General features: G+C 34.9%; 1 protein-coding gene across 3 annotated transcripts in view; it reads left to right on the top strand.

The window, feature by feature from the left end:
• Positions 1-24,216, top strand: part of LUZP2 (leucine zipper protein 2) — a 911,611-nt gene that overhangs the window by 756,770 nt on the left and 130,625 nt on the right. For all 3 annotated transcript variants that reach the window (XM_082342495.1, XM_082342494.1, XM_082342493.1), the window contains exon 6: positions 20,072-20,134. In XM_082342495.1, coding sequence (XP_082198621.1) covers positions 20,072-20,134 — 63 coding nt within the window. The remainder of the gene's footprint in view (positions 1-20,071; positions 20,135-24,216) is intronic.

Raw genomic sequence — 24,216 nt, 5'->3', positions numbered from 1 at the left:
TATCTATTTCTACTAACAAGGACCTACTGTATAGCACAGGGAACTCTACTCAATAATCTGTAATGGCCTATATGGAAAAAGAATCTGAAAAAGAGTGGATACATGAATATGTATAACAGATTCACTTTGCTGTACATCTGAAACTAACACAATATTGTAAATCAACTATACACCAATAAAATTTTTTTTTAAATCTATCTATTTCTTCCTCTCACTCTGCAGTGGTTTTAAAGTTTGGTGTGCATAAGACTCTCCTGGGAGTAATGCTAAAATGTAGGTTCCTGGGCCACATTATCAGAGATTCTGATTCACCCAGTTTAGGCAGGAACCAGGATTGATTTATTATTAAATACCCTATGTGGTTCTGAAGGTGACTTGAGGACCCAAATGTGAGAAATATTGACTAAACCCTTCACCTATGATGCTTTCTCACCAGATGGATAATAAGTGGCTTAGGAGAAAAATTCATAATTAATTGATTTTTGCAGACTCATAGAGCATGAGGCAGTGGGTGGACTAATGTTTTCAGCTGAAAAAAGTGCTTCTCATGTGTTCTGATAATTAACTTTAGTGCTAAAGATTTATTATTTACCAGTTTTCACTTCCTATTTTAAGAGTTAAGATCCAGGTTCTAAATTAAAGTGAGAGAATGGTGATCAAATGTGGCAAAGATTGATAGTTCTTCCCCAAAGCTGTTCTCTCTGTTCTAAGAAGATACTCTACTTTAATCTGAGCAAATTGACACCCAGAATAAACATTTCCCAACCTCCTTTTCAACTGTCTGGGCCATGTACCAGCCCCATGTTCTGGCCACTGTTCTATAAACAAAGGAGATATATGATAGCTTCCAGGTTGTATCCATAAAGGAAATGAGTTTACTCTTCTCTTTTTTCCCCCTCCTTTGATGGTAAAATGTAAATATAGAGGTGAAGACATCATGGACCAAACAGTCAAGGGCACCATCAGAGAAGTGGCAACACATCAAGTGAGAGGAGTCTAGCCCTTAACACCGTCAAGGGGATAGAATCACATGGCTTTGACTTATACATCAGAAAGGCAGAGAAAAGAAACTTCTGTCTTGTTTAAGATTCTGCTATTATGAGTCTCTATCACACAGAGCTAAACCCAGTTTGTTCTAACTAATAAATGCATCAAATAAGCACGCAGGATTAGGACAATGCAGTATCATAGTGTGAAATGCACAGTCTTAGTTATCTAACTTGCAAAATGAATATTCTAGCACCTCCTAAGGCTATTAGAAGAACCACAAGATAAAAATATGCGTGCAAATTGCATGATAAAATGCCTATGACTTTCTAAATGAACAGTCTTATATTGATTTTTATTACTAATGAGTAATTTATAAATCATTATTTATGACTATAAGTCATCGACTCTATGATAAAGATACTATACTATGGTTAGTAGAGTAACTGAGATAGAAAAAAACTACCTTCAGCTCTAAGCTTTAAGTGAGACTTGAGTGAACTCCAGGCCAAAAGACCTTGAGTGGAAAACATTAGCCCAGTCTACATTTGATGTCAGACCCCTGATGAGTTTGCTGGAAAACATAACTGCAAGTCAAGCAGGGGCAATGTTGAGGTCCAAGACCCTTACAAAATACAAAGGGAATGTCTGCCAAAGTGGACACTAGAAAAGTTATTTGGATGGCTGATTTACTATTCATGGAGAGTATACAGTGCAAGGTTTATGTTAAAGGCTTTTTGAATCATATTCCCATCATCATGAAAAATAACCCCATCACAGTACTGCAGCCAGAAAGATTTATGTGTGTGCTTTTACCATATTTGAGCAGGCTGCTTAGTAACAATGCTAGAGTAGCATTTGAAGGTAGCCAAGTGTCACTCAGATAATCTGTATTATTTAAAATCATTCAAGGTGGGGTGGTGAAGGTGAAAGAATGGGAGTAGTCAACTTAAAATATTTCTACATGATATGAATGAGAGGGATTTAGCTGTGAGCACAAAACCAGAAATGGAATGCCCACTAGATTGTGTCTGTATAAATTGGGGGTAAGTTATTACATTTGCTTTCAGCAGTGTTTCTCAAACTTGAGTGAGTGGCAGAATCACCTGATGTGCTTATTAAAATGTAGATAGCCAAACCCCACTCTCAGAGTTTCTGATTCTGTGAGTTTGGGTCAATTTGGGCCCAATAAGTATCCAGGTGCTGCTGCTGCTGCAGGTGAAAACATATTTTGAGACACGCTGGCTTATAGGAAGTCCCTAGTAAAGTTTGGTAGGTAAGCAAACTGTGTTGATATCTTTCAAGGTCGTAGGCTTCCCCTCATTCTCTACCCACATAGGGGTTAGATTGTAAAATCCTAGATGGTGAAGACTGCATCTCGTTTGTTATCGTAACTCAGGCTTTGCCTAGCACTGGACATTTCTTAGCTGCTTTGAGTTTTGTTTTGTTTTTTTTTAAGAGGAAGACTCCCTGCCTTCTTTCTTCTCCTTTACCGTGGCAACCCTCCAGGCAGCAGTACGTTCTTTCAAAGGTGTCTGCATTGTGGAAAGTGCTCTGTATAGCATGACAGTAATTGCTTCACAGGAGAGAATTCCTCACGCTATATACATAGCTGCATTTTGGGGTCGGAGGCAAGGATAAGGCTTTTATGAGCCTGGACCATGGAGACGGGATCTGCTGGAGGTCAGAACCTGGGTTTGAATCTTGGCTTTGTTTTTTATCTGCCCTGTGACTTAAGAGATTCACTTATTCTGTGTGTCCTTATTTCACTGTTACATGGGTTTTATTATTTGGAATATTCGTAACTTACCTTATGAATGACACATCAATACTTAATGAGTTAATGCATTTAAAGTTCAACTATATTAATTTTCATTCAGCTGAAAGATTTCTGGTTCTAGTTCGAGGGAAATAAAAGTTATTCTTGGTAAAGATATTTAGCAATAATGAAAAGAATGACTGGGTACTTGCAAAAAAAATAGAGGTGGAACAGATGTCGTATCAAGATAGGTTTGTACAATGGAACAGAGATGAAGCTAGATCTGACTATCTCTCTGTGTCTATAAGGTGGGCAGGATGAGTGAGTAATGTGTAGGGGGGCTGTTGGTATGTGTATAATGACCAGAGAAGATAAATACAATCGACTGTAAAATTTTACTTGCTTAAAATTGTACATTTGTAAAAATATCTCAATTTGAAAAACTATTAATATTTTCTTTAGTATGCTTATTCATTATTTTTAATAAACAACAAAAATGATATTTATAATTTAATTTGTGATCTCTATTATACTGTCCATTATTTCAATAGATCTTAAGTTCTTAACTATTAATCTACTTTAGGAACTTTCAAAGAGCTCTCTATGGTATAAGGCCACTTTATGAATATTAAGGTAGTTTTATTATAAAGTTTTTAAAATATTTTTATTAATAACCATCCAGTTACACAATCATGCTGATATTCCTCAAGGAATATATATTTTATATGGAAGATCCAATATACTTGGTTTAATATATCGGTGAATATACCGATTATTTGTCTATTGCTTTGTTGATTATGAGGTCAGATATTGTTTTGTTTTTAATAAAGTTCAACAGATTTGTTTCCTCATTTTCATAGATTTTATATTTTATAGTAGTTTCAGTTTCACAGCAAAATTGAGCGGAAAGTACAGATACCCATATATACCCTATATCTCCATACACCTGAGGCCTCCTCCACTGTCAACATCCCACACAAGAGTGGCACATTTGTTATAATCAATGAACCCACGTTGAAACATCATTGTCGCCCAAAGTTCAAAGCTTACATTAGGGTTTACTCATGGTGTTGTACATTCTATGGGTCTTGACAAATGTATAATTACATAATCCATCCCTGCAGTCTCATAGAGAATAATTTCACTCCCCTAAAATTTTTCTGAGTTCTGCCTATTCATCCCTCCCTCCCTCAAACCCTTAGCAAATAAAAATCTTTTCACTGTCTCCATAATTTTACCTTTTCAGAATGTCATATTGTTGGAATATTATAGAATGTATACTTTTCAGATTGACATGTAATGTTCATTTAAGTTTACTCCATGTATTTTCATGGTTTGACAGCTCATTTCTTTTTAGTGCTGAATAATATTCCATTGTCTGGATATACCACAGTTTATTTATTCTTTCATCTACTGAAAAATATCTTGGTTGCTCCCAAGTTTTGGAAATTATGAATAAAGCTGCTATAAACATCCTTGCGAAGGTTTTATGTGAACCTAAGTTTTTAACTCCTTTGGGTAAACATTGAGAAACACAATTGCTGGATAATATGTTAGAGAATATATATAGTTTTATAAGAAACTGCCAACTGTCTTCCAAAGTCATTGTATCATTTTATATTCTAACAACAGTGAATGAGAGTTCCTGCTGTTCCAAATCCTTGGCAGCATTCGGTGTACTCAGTGTTTTGAATTTTTGCCATTCTAATAGATATGCGGTGGAATTTCACTGCTGTTTTAATTTGCAATTCCCTAATGATATATGATGTAGAACATTGATACATATATATTAATGCCTTTTTTTACCTACCATACGTGGGTTACAGGAGCACTTATTTAATATTTAAAGAATAAATAGATGAATGATTAAATGAATAAAATCAAAACCAAGGTTCTGACTTTAATGGTGAAATTTCTGACACCACTAGAGGCCAAAACTGAGACGGAGAGAAGTAAATTTGACATGAAATCCTTCAGCAGCATCATGTGAGCAGCTGCCTTGTCCACAGCATTCAGAGTGCACTCTGAACACAGACGTTTCCTCCAAGAGCAAAAGACTCATTCACCTGCACTCTAAATAGTTTTGATAGCCATAAGTAGGGGAGCTTTTGTATGAGCTGTCCCTCTGTGAACACCCTTAACATGTTTGATCTAAGCCACAAGATCATGAGTTCAAAGCATACTTTCTTTTAGTATTATAAATATTAGAGAACCTGAAGAGCAGCTAGAGCCAACTGGACAACTACTAGGCAAGTACTGATGAGCAGAAATAAAGAAAATTAAAACATAAATAAATAAATAAATACTCCATCACGAAATGAATCTGCATACCGAATTCCAAAATACATAAAAATCCTAGGGCTAAGAAAGACAGTAAATAAAATTAACAAATAGAATTCAGTGTAGATAATTCTATAGAAGAATCTGACAAAAATTTTATTTCATTTTATTTTTACATGAAGAGGATTTATTGGTGGCTGTGAGTAAGGAGGGGGCAGTGTCAAAGCCCTTACTAGTGCAGAGCTTGCTGTTTGTCCAAGGGGTCACAACTGGGGATATGTATGACTCGAGGTCCTTCCTGGAAGAGCCACTTTTCAGACACCATCTCTTCAAATGCATTCACCTTAAACTGGTAAAGCCCTGCTTCTTGATGATGTGGAATTTATGGCAGCCAGGGGACTTGAAGTTAGCCCTGCATAGAGCCTCAGTCACATTGTTCTTGTTATGCACGTTGGTGTGGATGGACATGATGTTTTAGTCAATGTGAATCCCAGCCACTGTGCCCTGGTGGTTTCCAAAGGCATCCTGCATACCTGTCTAGAGCCTAGATTGGGAACAGCATGAGGTCACATATGGATGTCCACTGGAAAGAGCTATTTCCATTGTCCCTTAGGGCAACCTGTATAAGCAACAGGCTACATACACTACTATTTGTAGCCTTAGCACACGGGCCTCTATGGGGAAAAAAGTACAATTGCGTTAATTGGCTGCACAGATAAAAATGCTAAAATAAGCGTTTCAGGTAAATCTAAAAGATAAATTCAAGAATATGAAAAATGTCAATTCTTTGTAAAATGTTAAAAGAGAAAATAAAGGAAGGGGTGGATATAAAATTTAAAAGTTATTAACCTTGAAAAAAATGTGCTTATAAACATTGGAATAATTTAAAATAAAAATAAAACTATTTTAGAAACAAATACTATTGTCTGGACAAGTTTGAAAAGAGAAATAGTAACTCATAGCATAATTTGAGGGTTTAGAATTTCACACAAATAAAAAGGTATGTTTGTGTGTGTGTGTGTGTGTGTCTGTGTATAAGTGACATGGATAAAAGATTGAGAGTCTGTAATATGTCTCTAACAGGAGTTCTTGAAAAAGAGACTGGAGAGAATCATGCAGATGCAATATTTAATTCTGTATATGTATCTTATCATGAAGCCAATTATATGTGTTGAGTAACTTATGTACATAGTGACAAAATGTGAAGAGTCAAGAATGCTCCAAGATTTTTAGCAGGAAAAATCAGAAAGTTGGTACCATCCTTAACTGAGAGAGAGAAGACTATAGTTGAAGAAGGCTTGGGGAAAAGATGATACTAATTTTGGATACCTCAAATTTGAGATGACTACATATGATAGATGAGTTAGCCGTTGGATTTGAGAAGAGATTGTATTTAAAACCATGATCATGGATGAAATCAATGAGGTAGTGAAGATAAAGAAAGAAAATGTCCTAGTACTCAGCCATGAGTTACTCCAGATTTGAGATGTGTGAGAAGTGTTGGAGATTGACAAAAGACCATTGAGGATCTTAAAAAGAAAGATAGAACACAAAACAAAGAATAAGGTGTTCCATAAGACAAGTTGAAAAAAGAATATCTCAAGGAGGGGGAATGTGTCAAATCCTTTTTTTTTTTAAATTATTTTCTATTGGAGTATAGTAGCTTTACAATGTTGTGTTAGCTTCTACTGCACAGCAAAATGAATCAGCCATACCTATACATATAACCCCTCCCTTTTGGATTTTCCTCCCATTTAGGACACCACAGTGCATTAAGTAGAGTTCCCTGTGCTATACAGTATGTTCCCATCAGTTGTCTATTTTATACATAGTATCAATAGCGTATATGTGTCAATCCCAATCTCCCATTTTCTCCCACCCCACCCCTTTCCCCCTTGGTATCCATGCATTTGTTCTCTATGTCTGTGTCTCAGAAATTTCTGCTTGTACCATTTTTCTAGATTCCACATATATACGTTAATATATGATATTTGTTTTACTCTTTGTGACTTACCTCACTCTGTATGACACTCTCTAGATCCTGATAATAAAACAAAAAAGACAAAAACCAGGAATTGCCCCATGAATTTAGCAGCAGTGAGATCAAACATTTTTAAAAAGTGCAAATATTGCTTATGGATATATATACATATTGAATTGTATACCAAATTCAGGCTAAAATATATGAAAAAAAACTTGGTCTCTTTTTCACTTTAATAAGACACATCCCTTATTAGTGGAGTCAGATTTATGGTAATACTAAAACAAAATATTATTCTATCAATGCCCCTATCACTTCAATGTGTAAAACCATCAACAGGACTAATTTATGTCAGCTTGGAGCATAAAAGCAAATGGTAATCCTATTCTTCTTCCTGCCACACCTCACAGGAATTTTCCAGTGATCCTGGGAGGAAAACAGAAACCCCAAGTATTAAATAAATTATCTTCCTTTGAAATTTTAACAGTTAAACTTTATTGTCTGACTTGAACTATAACATCAGATCTTTGCTAGTACTAACTTTAAAAGGAATTGCTCACAACAGCCAATATTTGGCAAGCTTCAATTAAATCATAAATAGTAAACTGGGTCCAAATTTATTTTTGTAAGTAAGATTTGATGACCTTTAGTCATTACAAATGCAATGGTGACTAACAAAGATGGAACAAAACAATTTTTAAAGTTAATGACATTAGCTTTAAATGTCATAGTGTTGATATGTCTTATGCAGTTGTACCACTTGTATTTGAATGTGGAAATAATGTTCCAGCACTTTTTCTTTTAAATCCCGGGGCTGAGGAAATAGTAAAGTAAATTTTGGTAAAACTCCAAAAAAAGAGTTTTACTCAATTGCTATAAGTCTCTCAGGTGGATTCCTAGGATGAACTGGCTTTTTGGGGCTGGGAATTCCCAGAATTGCAAAGAGAAGGTGGCAGGTGTTCAAGTCTTAACTGGGCAAATCAGGAAGAGAATATTCTCAGGAGTAATTGCAAGTGAATTAGCTGATCTTTCCTAATGATTTCACAACAAATTTACTTTGCCTTGTTACTGCTCTAGGGGCAAAGTTAGTTTATAAACCATAATTTATTTTATTGCCTGGAGGGGTTTTATTGGCTGGTGAAAGTGCATGTGTCTGGAATTAAAAATTCAAAGACTAATTCCATGTTTATGTACATTTTGGTTATTGCCCATGCATTATTCAGTAGAAATCCAGGACTTTATTGTTTTTTGCTTGTTTGTTTGTTTTTCCACAAACAGAGAATTAGTAAAAACTATACATCATGATGAAGATCATGGGTTCTGGCAGAGGTTAAACCTGGACAAATCCCAGCTCTACCACTTAGTAGCTGCTTGACCATGGGCAGGTTAAATAACATAATTAAGCCTCAGGTTGATCATTTCTAACATGGAAATGATTAAGAATGTTTTGCCTGTAGGGCTGCTGCAAAGATTCAATGAAATAATATATGTAAAGCACTTTGTACAATACCTGGCACAAAATAAGCATTTAACAAATGCTGGTTTAAATACACACACTCAACACTCAGTGATTTTTTCCAGTTTTATTGAGTAATAATTGTAACATTGTCTAAGTTTAAGGTGTGCAACATGTTGACTTGATACATTTATATATTGCAGTATAATTACTACCACAGCATTAGCTAACACCCCCATCACCTCACATAATTACCATTTCTTTTTTTTGTGGTGGGAACATTTAAGATCTACTCTCTTAGCAACTTTCAATTATATAATACAGTATCATTAACCATAGACCACAATATTGTGCATTAGATCCCCAGAACTTATTCATCTTCTAACTAGAAGTTTGTATCTTTTGACCAATATCTCTCCATTTTCCCAACTGTCCAGTTCCTGGTAATCACTATTCTACTCTCTTTTCCTGCAAGTTCAGCTTTTTTAGATTCCACATATGAGATATTATGCAGTATCTGTCTTACTCTATATGACTTATCTTACTTAGCATAATGCCTTCAAGGTCCATCTATGTTGTTGCAAAAGGCAGGATTTCCTTCTTTCTCATGAATGAATAATATTCCAAAATGTATGTGTGTATATATGGGTTGGCCAGAAAGTTCATTTGGGTTTTTCTGTAAGGTCTAATGGAAAAAACCCAAATGAACCTTTTGGCCAACCCAACATCTAGATCTATACTCAATATGATATCTTCTTTATCCATTCATCCATTGACAGACACTTAGGTTGTTTCCATATCTTGGCTATTGTAAATAATGCTGCAGTAAACCTAGGAGTATCTTCTCTATGTCCTGTTTTCATTTCCTTTGGATATATACCAGAAATGGGATTGCTAGATCATAGGGTAATTCTATTTAAACTCCATACTGTTTTCCATAGTGGCTGCACTAATTTCCATTCCCAGCTTTAGTGCACTAGTATTCCCTTTTCTCCACATCCTCAAAAACACTTGCTATCTCTTATCTTTTTGATAACGGCCATTCTAACAAGTGTGAAATGATATCTCATTGTGGTTTGTGGTTTTGTTTTGCATTTCCCTGATAATTAGTGACGTTGAGCACCTTTCCACGTACCTGTTGGTCATTTATATGTTTCTTTGGAAAAATGTCTATTCAGTTCCTCACTCTTTTTTTTAAATTCTTTTTTTTTTTTAAATTTTTATTGGAATGTAGTTGCTTTACAATATTGTGTTAGTTTATACTGTACAGCAAAGTGAATCAGCTATACATAAACATATATCCCCTCTTTTTGGGATTTCCTTCTCATTTAGGTCACCACAGAGCAATGAATAGAGTTCCCTGTGCAATACCATAGGTTCTTATTAGTTATCTATTTTATACGTAGCATCAATAGTGGGTATATGTCAATCCCAATCTCCCAATTCATTCTACCCCCTCCTTTCCCCCTTGGTATCCATATGTTTGTTTTCTACGTCTGTGTCTCTATTTCTGCTTTGTAAATAAGATCATCTATACCAATTTTTTCAGATTCCACATACATGCATTAATATACAATATTTGTTTTTCTCTTTCTGACTTACTTCACTTTGTATAACACTCTCTAGATCCATCCATGTCTCTACAAATGACCCAATTTCATTCCTTTTATGGCTGAGTAATATTCCATTGTATATATGTACCACATCTTCTTTATCCATTCCTCTATTGATGGACATTTAGATTGCTTCCATGTCCTGGCTATTGTAAATAGAACTGCAATGAACATTTTGGTACATGACTCTTTTTGAATTATGGTTTTCTCAGGGTATATGCCCAGTAGTGGGATTGCTGGGTCGTATGGTAGTTCTATTTTTAGTTTTTTAAGGAGCCTCCATACTGTTCTCCATAGTGGCTGAATCAATTTACATTCCCACCAACAGTGCAAGAGGGTCCCCTTTTCTCCACACCCTCTCCAGCATTTATTGTTTGTAGATTTTTTGATGATGGCCATTCTGACTGCTGTGAGATGATATCTCATTGTAGTTTTGATTTGCATTTCTCTAATGATTAATGATGTTGAGCATTCTTTCATGTGTTTGTTGGCCATCTGTATATCTTCTTTGGAGAAATGTCTATTTAGGTCTTCTGCCCATTTTTGGATTAGGTTGTTTGTTTTTTTGATATTGAGCTGCATGAGCTGCTTGTAAATTTTGGAGATTAATCCTTTGTCAGTTGCTTCATTTGCAAATATTTTCTCCCATTCTGAGGGTTGTCTTTTCCTCTTGTTTATGGTTTCCTTTGCTGTGCAAAAGCTTTTAAGTTTCATTAGGTCCCATTTGTTTATTTTTGTTTTTATTTCCATTTCTCTAGGAGGTGGGTCAAAAAGGATCTTGCTGTGATTTATGTCATAGAGTGTTCTGCCTGTGTTTTCCTCTAAGAGTTTGATAGTGTCTGGCCTTACATTTAGGTCTTTAATCCATTTTGAGTTTATTTTTGTGTATGGTGTTAGGGAGTGTTCTAATTTCATTCTTTTACTTGTAGCTGTCCAGTTTTCCCAGCACCACTTATTGAAGAGACTGTCTTTTCTCCATTGTATGTTCTTGCTTCCTTTGTCATAGATTAGTTAACCATATCAGAACTCACTCATTTTTAATCAGATTTTTTTCTTTTGTTACTGAGTTGTATGAGTTTTTAATTCTCTGTACAAAATATTGCCTAAAACTTAACTGCTAAGTAAACCTATATGGGGACAATCTTTAGATGTTACTGAATTTGAAATCCCAAATTCTTCCTACTTTATTTTTCTAAAAAGTAAATCTGATCATGTGACTTTCATGCTAAACATTCAGTGCCATGGCTTCAATGGCATACAGGGCCCTGTTTGACTAACCCCAAGGCACCTCTCCCATCTTATCTCTCAACTCTTTTGAGCATCCTGTGGTCTAGCACACATACTATTCTCTCTCTCTTGCCATTTCTTATTATTTGGCTGCTCCTTTACACTTTTAAAGACAGTTCAATATCATTCCCTGAGTAGGTGCCTCTGCAGAGACTTTGAGTGCCACTGTCAGACTCCTTCATGGATTGTGAACTCCTTGAAGAGAGGGATTGTTTTAGCTCCATTACTAGTACATGAAAGGTTTGTATAACTGTTGACAAGAATATTAATTCTGGGCTTCCCTGGTGGTGCAGTGGTTAAGAATCCGCCTGCCAATGCAGGGGACACGGGTTTAAGTCCTGGTCCGGGAAGATCCCACATGCTGCAGAGCAACTAAGCCAGTGTGCCACAACTACTGAGCCTGCGCTCTAGAGCCCGTGAGCCACAACTACTGAGCCTGCATGCCACAGCTACTGAAGCCCATGCCTAGAGCCTGTGCTCTGCAGCAGGAGAAGCCACCACAATGAGAAGCCTGCGCACCACAGCAAAGAGTAGCCCCCGCTCACCGCAACTAGAGAAAGCCCGCATGCAGCAATGAAGATCCAATGCAGCCAAAAATAAATAAATAAATAAATTTATTAAAAACAAAGAATATTAATGCTTTCTTTCATGAAGTTATTTCTGGAATGAATGACATCTCATATATTTAGCAAAATTTTTTAACCCATTAGAATGAGAACTCTCTGATAAGGGAAGGGGGTTTCAATGGCAGCAGAAGCAGGTTCTATTTCCAAGAGAATTGTCTATTTTAAAGGAAGACCAAATCAGACATAAAGAGAAATACTACTGAGAGCAGTGACTTCCACAATAAACTTTTATCTGTACGAGAAATTAGAGGGCTCAAGAGCTAGAATCTTATCTGTCATCTTCTAAAATAATAGGATATATAAAAATTGAGATGCCAAAACTCTGAACCTTCTTGGAATGCTGTCATAATCATCAAAAAGAGTATTCTCTATTTTTGCAAGACAAACTGAATTTTATTGAAATAATAAGAGCTAATATTTATTGAGCACTTACCATGTGACAGTCATGTTATAAATGTTTTGTTTATATCATCTCACTTAATACAACAACCCCATTGGTCATGATAGTTACCTCATTTTATGAGTGGAAAAACAGAGGCACCAGAGGTTACGAGGTGCATCAAAAATCACAGAGCTTATGAAAAAGTGGGATTTAAATACAGGTGTTCTGTCCTAAAAGCCCAGCCACTGTGCAATATTATATCCATACTATTTGAAAAGTGATCTTCTAGGTATGGGATATTCTCTGTGCTGACTGGCACAGAGAATATCTAATTACTATACTTGGTAAATTGGAATGTATTATAACTATATTTTAACTGACATCAGAAAAAATCATCATCTTACGTCCCTCATGTCCCCTCTCAATAGTCCTGAAGCTGCAAGAAATCTGAGATATTCTTCATTATTTCACACATGTTGACACTGAGTGTCTAGGGGTTAAATGACTTACACTAGATATTAGATAGAGCTAGTTTTGTGCTAAGAATAAAACTCTCATGAATCACTCTTAAATTTTCTAATGAATTAGAGCCAAGTTCAGTATCTCAACCTGTTCCTGAGATAATCTCAATGACGAAATCTTTGAGCACTTGTAAAACTTTTGTTACACCTGCAACAAATTGAGAATTCAAGTTGGCAAGGCCAACACTCATCTGGGGTATCTGCCATCACTTGGATAATTGCATGGCTGTAGGGTGGTTTTAAGTGTTTATAGGATGATCCTATCACTCATGTCTACTCAATTCTAAATCTTTCTGTAAAAATGTAAATCTTAATTAAAGTAGCAATGAGTCCACATATAGATTTTAAATCATAACATTATATTTAAACAAAGGAATGATTTTAAAAACGTAGTGTAAATATTTGGTTTTCAACGAAGTATCTTTCTTGCTGCCTACATTATATTTTACTATAATCTAAAAGAGAACATCTAAGGAGTTTTTTTGACCAAAGGTATAAAGCTCTGTATTTTTATTTTAATATATATAGGTGGCTGATTCCCTCTGGCCTTTTTCTCCATTATCAATTTGAAACTATTTTATAGACAATTTTATTTTTATCCATTTTGAAATTCTACTTTTTTCTTCTGTGTGGCTTAGAATAAATAAAAAGACCTTATACAAATTTCTTATTTTCCCTAGTTCCTATGCAGCTGAGTGTTTCCCCTTTATTGATCTCTTCACTCCTTATTTTAAAACAGAAATAATCTTTAAATTTTAAGGAGTCATCAGTCGTTAAAGTGGATTGTGACTTAACAACTTCTTGGGGTAGAGGGAACCATAAATACTAAATGAAAAGTGCATAATGTTATAGATCACGTCCTGATTTCAGAAACATTAAAAAGAGAAAAAAATTGTGCATCCCAAGAATTGATGAAATACGCATTCATTGTTTAGATCTCAGTCCAGTAACCCATCCATTTCCTGAGATGTTCTCAGAAAGAGACTGTTAGGGAATTTATAAAATATTATAACATCTGCCAATATTTTAGAAGCAAAGTATTTAAGTCACATCTTACCCCTAAACTCTATTGCTTTTCTTTATATGGGTTATAAGTTTTCCAGTTGCAACCATATTTGAAAGGACATGTCCATTTTTCAGGCATTTTAAAAATACATTTAAATTGAAACAAATGTGGCTCTCAAGCATTCATATATAGTGGTTTATGCACAGTTTTAGGAAGTTTTAAAATAGGAGATGCTTCCTGCAGTGAGACGCAGAAATCTCTGGTTTTAGTTTGAATACCACTGCAGGTGCTTTTACTTTTGGTTTATACTTAATTGCACTTGGGAGACATTAACACATGTTTTCAGCTGCCTGGCAGCAGTCGTATATTTTATTTAAATCCAGAAAATAATGTGATGAACACATTTACATAATTTATTATATTTGACAATCCTAAGTGTCCCCAGATTTTGACTTTTACCATGAAAATTCATTGAGACCTCATCAACCCACCTTGTAATTAAGTACACTGATTTACAGCTTCTCATTCAACTGTCACAGTAACTCTATTCCTGTCTTATAATTATGGATACCTCCTCCTACTTGGTTCTTGCCTATTTTCTGAACCTTATTCCCCAAGTTTTCTCTTTATCCTACATGAAATCTTCACAATAAATTCATACTTTGCTTGATTTAGCCATTATTGGTTTCTATTATTTGCAAGCAAAAATCCTGATTAATACCTAATTTCATTTGAAAGAACAATGTAAAATGGAAACTCATAGTAATTTTGGAATTTTTACGTTTACGTAGTGCAAGATAATAGAGATTTATATCTCTTTCTGTTTTGTAACCCAGAATGTCTGTTGGGTTTGAGCTACGATGTAAGCTATACTGAAAATGTGATGTTTTAAGTTCCCAGGCAAAAATCAAAACTAGATTAGCAGATCTAACTATTAAAAATATTTTGTTACTATCAGATTTGAGTTTGAGTTTTATCATATAGATAAGGGGAGATATTAAATGGCATTTTAGGTAGATTCCCAAGAAGCTAGGTTCCTAAGAAGGCTGTAGGGGCATTTGTTTTAAGCCACCCCAAATTTGTACAGAATCCAGTTGGGAGACATTCCCTTAGTGGGTAGTAAGCAGAGTCTGCCTTTCATTTAGAGAAGCCAAAATAGGTGGATGTGTTCTCTGCCCACATCCTGATAAGCATGAGCATTAGCTATAAGCTTGGATGTTTGTTTTTTTTGTTGGAGGGAGTGGCTACTCTGAATCTTAGGGCAGTGACAGAATTAACGATTATGTGTGATAGGTGGAAAAAAAGATTTAAGTATGGTGTCAAGAGAACAGAGCAACTGGTGCTAGAAGCATGTAGCTGAAAAACCCAGGAGTATACATACTAGCTTCAGGCAAGTATAAAACAGAGGAGAGGGGCCAAGAACATCAGCAGAATTAGTATTTCTCCATACTCGTGTGTTCTTTTTCTATGTTATATTCAGTCTCAGGTGAGTTCTGACATAGTGATGACCCTCAGCACATTTTCCTCAATAATTCTTGAAAATGAAAGTTTTATATTTGAGTCTTACCAGCAATTTTATGTTACTTTACCAAATCTGGATCAAGCCTTTGATTGGCTGAGCTTGAGTTTCATCCTTTCCCTTGATAGAGTGGGTAAAGTTAGTGTCACACAAGCCACGTGGAATTAGCATGGAAAAATATTTCTCACAAGAAAAAGCAAGGTACAGTTATTAGAAGAACGGATAGTAGAAGCATGACAGGCAAGAAAAACAGACATCTAAACATTTTATAATTCTTTTAATCTACTTTTTCTTATGTCCCCTCAAGCGAGGCATAATCATTATTGGATCCTAGCATTTTGGGCATAATTACATGTGTACGTTGTTATTTTAGACCTTGTAAAAGCACCATTAAGTTTGATAGGGATGAGATCCATTGTTTAGAGGGTAGATAAAATGATACAAGTCTGATTACAAAACTGTAAAGACTATGTTCTTAATGCCTAAATGATAACAAGTCAGTTCTTTCTGGGATTAAAGAAGAATATGATCACTAACATTGAGTGGAAAGGTTAAATCAGTGAATTGTCTGAGAATCAGCATTCCCTCTCCAATGTTCTGTGCCATCCATGTTTCTGAAGAACATGCCAGTTAAGAACTATCTCAATATGGGCCTTGACAAGTCTTCCTTGTATCCCACAATTGGCCCCATTTTGGGTAATTATAATTAATTATCCTCATTTCTGGATTTATTTCAAAATAGTGAAATAGTCTAATTCTTAAGCTCTGGAAATGACATTTATATGGAAATATATTGTTTACACAGTTGCCCAGAATTATCAACTGCCACAGCAGACTGTGGACACACAACATAATCACTGCTCATTTTTGTTGTGGCCACAGGATATCCATGTAGGACAATCTTCCTTGTGCTAATCCAGTTGCATTGTCCAAGTCTATCACACATATTTGAAGAGAAATATTCACTGCTTTATCTATCACTTCAGCATTGAACAGAATGAACAAAAGGAAAAGAAAAAAAGAAAAATAAATTAAAGAAAGGAAGGAAGAAAGAAGGAAAAAGAAAAAAGGGAATAAAAAACTTTAAATGAAGATGCAATTTTTAAGTAGTATAGATTACATACACTAATTCTGAGATATGTTATTAACTTTATTATCATTTCTAATAAATTTATTCATGTATGGATGGTTTGTGTTAACTCATAAGGCCTCATATTAGATGTACTTCACTAAACTTGTCTCAATTTTATTTATTTATTTTAATTTTATTTTTTAGCTATTTTCACTTTCTATTTTGAGATAACTGTTACCAGTTTTATTGAGAAATAATTGACATACATCGCTGTATAATTTAAGGAGTACATCATGATGGTTTGATTTACATATATTGTGAAATGATGACCATGGTAGGTTTAGCCCATCCATCTTCTCATATAGATACAGTAAAAAACAAAGAAAGAAAGAAGGAAAAGTATTTTCCTTGTGATCAGAGCTCTTAAGATTTTCTCTCTTAACAATTTTTCTATATGTCATACATCAGTGTTAGCTATAGTTATCATGTTGGACATTACGTCCCTAGAACATATTTATCTTATAACTGGAAATTTGTACCTCTTGACCACCTTCCTCCAATTACCCCTCCTTGTACCCTTCACCTTGGTAATCATAAGTCTGTGAGTTTGGTTCTTTTTATTTAGTTTCTCTATCTGACTTATCTTCCTTCAAATTTCATCCATGTTTTCACTAATGGTAGTATTTCCTCATTTTAATGGCTGTTTTACATACATATATATCACAACATCTCTGTTCATTCATCCATCAGTGGACACTTAGGTTGTTTCCATGTCTTGGCTACTGTAAATATTGCTGCTATGAACACGGGGTGGGACGGGGGTGGTGTACAGATATCTTTTCAAGTTAATGTTTTCTTTTTCTTTGGTTATATTCCAAGAAGTGGAATTGCTGGATCATATGGTAGTTCTATTTTTAATTTTTTGAGGATCCTCCATACTGTTTTCATAGTGGCTGTAGCAATTTACAATCCCACCAGCAGTGCACAGAGATTCCCTTTTCTCTGCATTCACGCCAGCATTTATCTCTTGTCTTTTTGATGATGGCCATTCTAACAGGCATGAAGTGATATTTTATTGTTTCAATCTGCTTTTCCCTAATGACTAGTGATGTTGAGGATTTTTTCATGTACCTGTTGACCTTTTCTATATCTTCTTTGGAGAAATGTCTATTCAGGTCCTTTGTCCATTTTTTAATTAGGTTTTTTTTTTTTTTTTTTGCTATTGAGTTGTATGAGTTCTTTACATGTTTTAGATATTAACCCCTTATCATCAGATATATGGTTTGCAACTTTGTTTTTTTTTTTTTACCATTTCGTACATTTTCTTTTTACTTGTTGATGGTTTCTTTGGCTATGCAGAAGTTATTTAGTTTGATGCAGTCCCACTTGCTATTTTTTTGCTTGTGCTTTAACTGTCAGATCCAGAAAGACATTACAAACATTGGAGTAGCAAATTAATACAGAATGTTCTCATGTACCTTTACCCCAAACCTCTAATGTAACAGCATACAGTGATACTACAATTATTGAGCCAGAAAATTAACATTAATACAATATAGTAAACAAACTATAGACCTTATTTGAATTTCACCCGTCTTTCCACTAAAAAACTATAGCCATAAAAATGATGAAAATCAAAGTGAATAACAGATCTCTAGAGATAGTAAAGATATATCCCTTATGTACAAAAACAATAAATCAAAAAAGAAAAATAGACAATTTTAATAGAAAAAAAATTAAGATTACACATGTCAAAAATATCATAAATAGACATGTACAGAAGGAAAACTAGGGTATGTTTTCTAACCTACAAACTGAGCAACACTGCAGAGTTAGAACATCAGTATGTATCTCTTTATTATAGTTTATGAGCTTTTAAATACAGGAACACTGTATATTAAATACTCTTTAAAAACCTTAATCTTGTGTTTTGTTGTATAATGAGTACAAATATTTGCAAAAAAACCATTACTAAGTGAGTCAAGATAACTCCTCATTTGTGTAAAACATTTCAAGGTATTAAAATTCTAAGTAAGTTTTTTACAATTTCAACTCTTAGCTAAAGAGGAAAAGTTAGACAAAGGATTCTTTCAAACTGAGGCAGCTGTACCCACTGTCTGCATGACAGGAAAATAAAATAGGAAATGGTGTTCATAATCAGGTGAGAATTGTGTGTGAAGAAGTCATTTTTTTGTACATTTTATTTATTTATTTTTAATGTATCTTTATTGGAGTATAACTGCTTCACAATACTATGCTAGCCTCTGTCACACAACAAAATGAATCAGCCATATGCATACATACATCCTCATAACCCCTCCCTCTTGAGCCTCCCTCCCACCCTCCCTATCCCACCCCTCTAAGTCGTTGCAAAGCACCAAGCTGATCTCCCTGTGCTATGCTGCTGCTTCCCGTTAGCTAACTATTTTACATGTATAAAATGTATATATGTCGATGCTACTCTCACTTCACCCCACCTTCCCCCTCCCCTCTGTGTCCTCATGTCCATTCTCTATGTCTATGTCTTTACTCCTGTCCTGCCACTAGGTTCATCAGTAACAGTGCAGTAAGTCAGAAAGAGATAAACAAATACCGTATGCTAACGCATGTATATGGAACCTAAAAAAAAAAAAAAAAGGTACTGATGAAGAAGTCTTAAATTTGATGTATTCATTCATTCAGTTATTCATTCACGCTGCATAAATTTAGTTCAATTTGCTTACGATGCTCATCAAATTGACTCTCTTTAGAGCCATTATGTATGAGATGTACTTTCCATTACATTGTTTGCTCCTGTAGAGACAGTACAAAGTCTAAATCCTGTGGGTTTTACAAAGTTTTCTGCTCTCCTTTAGCCTGCCTGTCTAAAAGAAGAGTAGGTGCTCAGTTATGGGACAAAGAAAAGCCTGAGTGTAATGAGGGAGATATAACTGACTCACTGTAAGGGTTTAGATTCAGATGGCTAACACTTTGCTTCCATTTCTAAAGTAACATTCTTTCTATGAAAGAATGTTTCTACGTCAAGTCCAGCAGATAGAGTACACTTTTCAGGTCTGGAAGATGAAATGGTTTCTGAGCATCAAGAAGCACTTTGAGTGCAATGCACAGGTGTCAGGAATATAAGTGGACTCTAAAACCATAATGTTTAAAGGAAATTCAGACCCTAGAGTGTCTGTGACTATATTAGACTAGATTCCAAGGAGACCAGCATCCAGATGATGGTAGAAATAAATGTTTGCTGTTTAGAGGGGTGCTTTAAGAAACTAGTATCAATTACAAATTTGAAACTAAAATTATTTTATAAGACAACATACGTAAATATAATAAAACAGAGTTAAATGTAAGACCAAAGTTCCATATTTTCTAATAAATGTGTTAATGCTAATACGTCAGATTTTTTATTAAATAAAAGAAACATTCTTTTACACTACAGAGTCTACTCAATTTATTGCAAATCCACTACATCTCATATCATGAAGGACTTATCTGTGAACAAAACATAGAGAAATGCTGCTGACATATCTAAGGAAATTTTTAATATTTTATAACTTCTTAGCAATAAAACTATGTTTCTTTCTTCAGAATAAAAGCTTGAAACACAAACTCTTGTCAGGAAACAAGCTGTGTGGAATACATGCAGAAGAGGTAAGTTTTCCCTTCTTATAGTTTCAACTGAATAGAAACAATATTAGTGCCAATTTTTTTTTTGTTAAATCTAGACATCTAGTGACTTTTTTTCCCTAAAACATAAATGCAAACATTGGAATAAGAAAATAAGAACACATTTTAAACTTCTAGGTATTTTTGGATGTTTTAACATTTCATCTCCAAAAAGGAAAAAGAAAAATTTTAAGCCAGTTAAGTGTTACTTTCCTAAATGATATTCTGGATTCCTTCCTTAACTGGATTATCAGGATTTCCTCACTAGCAAACACCTGGAAGTCCATGAAATTTTCACTTTTGGTACCTTCTATGTGATATCTACACAGTTTTGCAGTGACAATTGAGTGTCAAAATGAGGATCTAGGACTGACCATAAAACTTAAGAAACAAATAGAGTCATTGGTTCTATTTGCTGGACAAGAATATCATCTCAAACATTTCTTAGGGGGAAAAAAAGTCATTCTGTTTAGTCCAGGTTTAATTAAAATCAATTTTTTGTCCTCTTGATCTTCCAAATCAATCTGTACTTTATTTAATGTTGTAGAAATATAGCTCATAGTCAGCAATTCTTAGTAATAGTAAAGACGTAGTAGAAATAGTGCCATAGTAAGTGATTCTTTATACCTCAAGGAGAGGAGACAGCAGTCAATGTATTAGCTGGAGCCTCAAAGAAGCATACACAAAGAAAAGATTAGTCGTGCAAATTCTTTTTAGTGGAAAAGCCTGTGAATGATAAGGAACAGGCATGTTAGCCTTCATACCTCAATGAAGACCTGATGCCTGTGAAGGAAGGGGAAAGGAAAGAGCTTTAGGTAGAACAAGAACAGTGTCTTACACAAGTTTACCCCTTTTCCCATAGCAGACTAGAAGCAAGGTACAGTGCTGGTGAACTACTTCCACCATCTCCTAAATATGGAGTCGCCTCTCATTCAAAAAGCCTTTTCCTGTTATTATCACCTTCTAGCAGGAGAAACAGGGAAGATTACCCGGTGACTCACAGGCATTGCTCTTTAGGAGTTTATCTAAGAAGTAATGGCACCTATGTCATTGTATCCTATTTGCCAGAACTAGGTCACATGCCTAGCTAAGTTGTAGGGAGGCAGGAAAAGGCCATTTAGGTTGGTGGCCATGTGCTCATCCAGAATTTGTTTGTTTCTTTCTGTTAAAGAAGGTGACGATACTTGCTTGGTGGACATATAAAAGTCATTATTACGAGTGCTGGAGTTAGAGTCAACATGCAATATAATAATCCATTTATAATGTCTTTACAATAATATTATACATGAAATGAATAGAACTTTTTAATACATGGAAACTAAATCTTGATGCCCCATAAATGAATAATCAAACTGAGTGGCATATAGATATGAGCCTGTGCAGGTTTTTTTTTCATTGTATTTTTCTATTTGGATATAAATAAACTCTTTATATTTTTGATATTTGCTAGGTTTCTAGAAATATTGTGTATGTAGCATGCAGTTTCTGAATGTTACTTGTAAGAGTGTAAGCAAGTGGATATGAGTTTTGAATAAGGACCATCTGGATTGAAGCTGTATTCTGAGATGGTTGACATGTTCCCAGGTCCCCACAGCACCCATGTACAGGAAAAAGAGGTGGCTCCTAGGAGAAGGTGTCTGTGGTGTTTACAAACAAACAGAAGAATGAAAAAACAAACAACAACCACAACCTGGGTCTACCTATATTTTTTAGCCCCTTAATTCAAGAAAGATTCATATTTCTTTCTCATCTCAGTTCCTCGGAGGACATATTATTTCTGCATTCTTATTTATGAATTCCTAGACGTTTCATAGATCAGTAATGTATAAGGTTAAAATAAATTGAAATATGTTCATTATAATTTATTCATTTGCTCTATCTCCTTATTTATTTATTTCAACTTCTTGATTTAATAGACCACTGCAGTTGGCTCCTGACAGGAATATCTGTGAAAAACAGTATTTCTAATGTTTGAACCTCTCAGGGGTGTATCATTTACAACACTTTCAAGAATCTACTCTAATTGATGATGATTCCAGCATTAGATGATGATTTAGTAATTATAACACCATCATAACACAGTCCCCCACTTTGCAAAATCCACTACCTTGCATGGTTGGAAACATTTTGAATGTAATAAGAAACTGAATCACAGTTGCAGTTCATTCACTGGGAAGACATAAACATTCCATCTAGGCTTGGAAAAGTACAATATTTTAAACATATGAGAGGGCTTTATTTATCAAAGAGGAGTTTTGTACCAGTACAGTTTACTAAGATATAATAATCCCATGAGGATCCTGTAGTTTACTAGGTACTATGGCCAGGTACTTTTATTTATTTATTTATTTTTTAACATCTTTATTGGAGTATAATTGCTTTACAATGCTGTGTTAGTTTCTGCTTTATAACAAAGTGAATCAGTTATACATATACATATGTCCCCATACCTCTTCCCTCTTGCATCTCCCTCCCTCCCACCCTCCCTATCCCACCCCTCTAGGTGGTCACAAAGCACCGAGCTTTACATTCCCACCAACAGTGCAAGAAGGTTCCCTTTTCTCCACACCCTCTCTGGCATTTATTGTTTGTAGAGTTTTTGATGATGGCCATTCTGACTGGTGTGAGATGATATCTCATTGTAGTTTTGATTTGCATTTCTCTAATGATTAATGATGTTGAGCATTTTTTCATGTGTTTTTTGGCAATCTGTATATCTTCTTTGGAGAAATGTCTATCTAGGTCTTCTGCCCATTTTTGGATTGGGTTGTTTGTTTTTTTGATATTGAGCTGCATGAGCTGCTTGTAAATTTTGGAGATTAATCCTTTGTCAGTTGTTTCATTTGCAAATATGTTCTCCCATTCTGAGGGTTGTCCTTTCATCTTGTTTATGGTTTCCTTTGCTGTGCAAAAACTTTTAAGTTTCATTAGGTCCCATTTGTTTATTTTTGTTTTTATTTCCATTTCTCTAGGAGGTGGGTCAAAAAGGATCTTGTTGTGATTTATGTCATAGAGTGTTCTGCCTATGTTTTCCTCTAAGAGTTTGATAGTGTCTGGCCTTACATTTAGGTCTTTAATCCATTTTGAGTTTCTTTTTGTGTATGGTGTTAGGGAGTGTTCTAATTTCATTCTTTTACATGTAGCTGTCCAGTTTTCCCAGCACCACTTATTGAAGAGGCTGTCTTTTCTCCATTGTATATTCTTGCCTCCTTTATCAAAGATGAGGTGACCATATGTGCATGGGTTTATCTCTGGGCTTTCTATCCTGTTCCATTGATCTATATTTCTGTTTTTGTGCCAGTACCATACTGTCTTGATTACTGTAGCTTTGTAGTATAGTCTGTAGTCAGGGAGCCTGATTCCTCCAGCTCCGTTTTTCTTTCTCAAGATTGGTTTGGCTATTCGGGGTCTTTTGTATTTGCATGCAAATTGTGAAATTTTTTGTTCTAGTTCTGTGAAAAATGCCAGTGGTAGTTTGATAGAGATTGCATTCAATCAGTAGATTGCTATGTGTAGTATAGTCATTTTCACAATGTTGATTCTTCCAATCCAAGAACATGGTATATCTCTCCATCTGTTGGTATCATCTTTAATTTCTTTCATCAGTGTCTTATAATTTTCTGCATACAGGTCTTTTGTCTCCTTAGGTAGGTTTATTCCTAGATATTTTATTCTTTTTGTTGCAATGGTAAATGGGAGTGTTTTCTTAATTTCACTTTCAGATTTTTCATCATTAGTATATAGGAATGCAAGAAATTTCTGTGCATTAATTTTGTATCCTGCTACTTTACCAAATTCATTGATTAGCTCTAGTAGTTTTCCGGTAGCATCTTTAGGATTCTCTATGTATAGTATCATGTCATCTGCAAACAGTGACAGCTTTACTTCTTCTTTTCCTATTTGGATTCGTTTTATTTCTTTTCCTCTTCAGATTGCTGTGGCTAAAACTTCCAAAACTATGTTGAATACTAGTGGTGAGAGTGAGCAACCTTGTCTTGTTTCAGATCTTAGTGGAAATGGTTTCAGTTTTTCACCATTGAGGATGATGTTAGCTGTGGGTTTGTCAT

Source organism: Balaenoptera borealis, assembly GCF_965194805.1.
Source record: "Balaenoptera borealis genome assembly, chromosome: 11".
In the NCBI taxonomy this organism is placed as follows: domain Eukaryota; kingdom Metazoa; phylum Chordata; class Mammalia; order Artiodactyla; family Balaenopteridae; genus Balaenoptera; species Balaenoptera borealis.
Note: the sequence above shows the minus strand (reverse complement) of the source record. Positions and strands in the feature narration are given on the sequence as shown.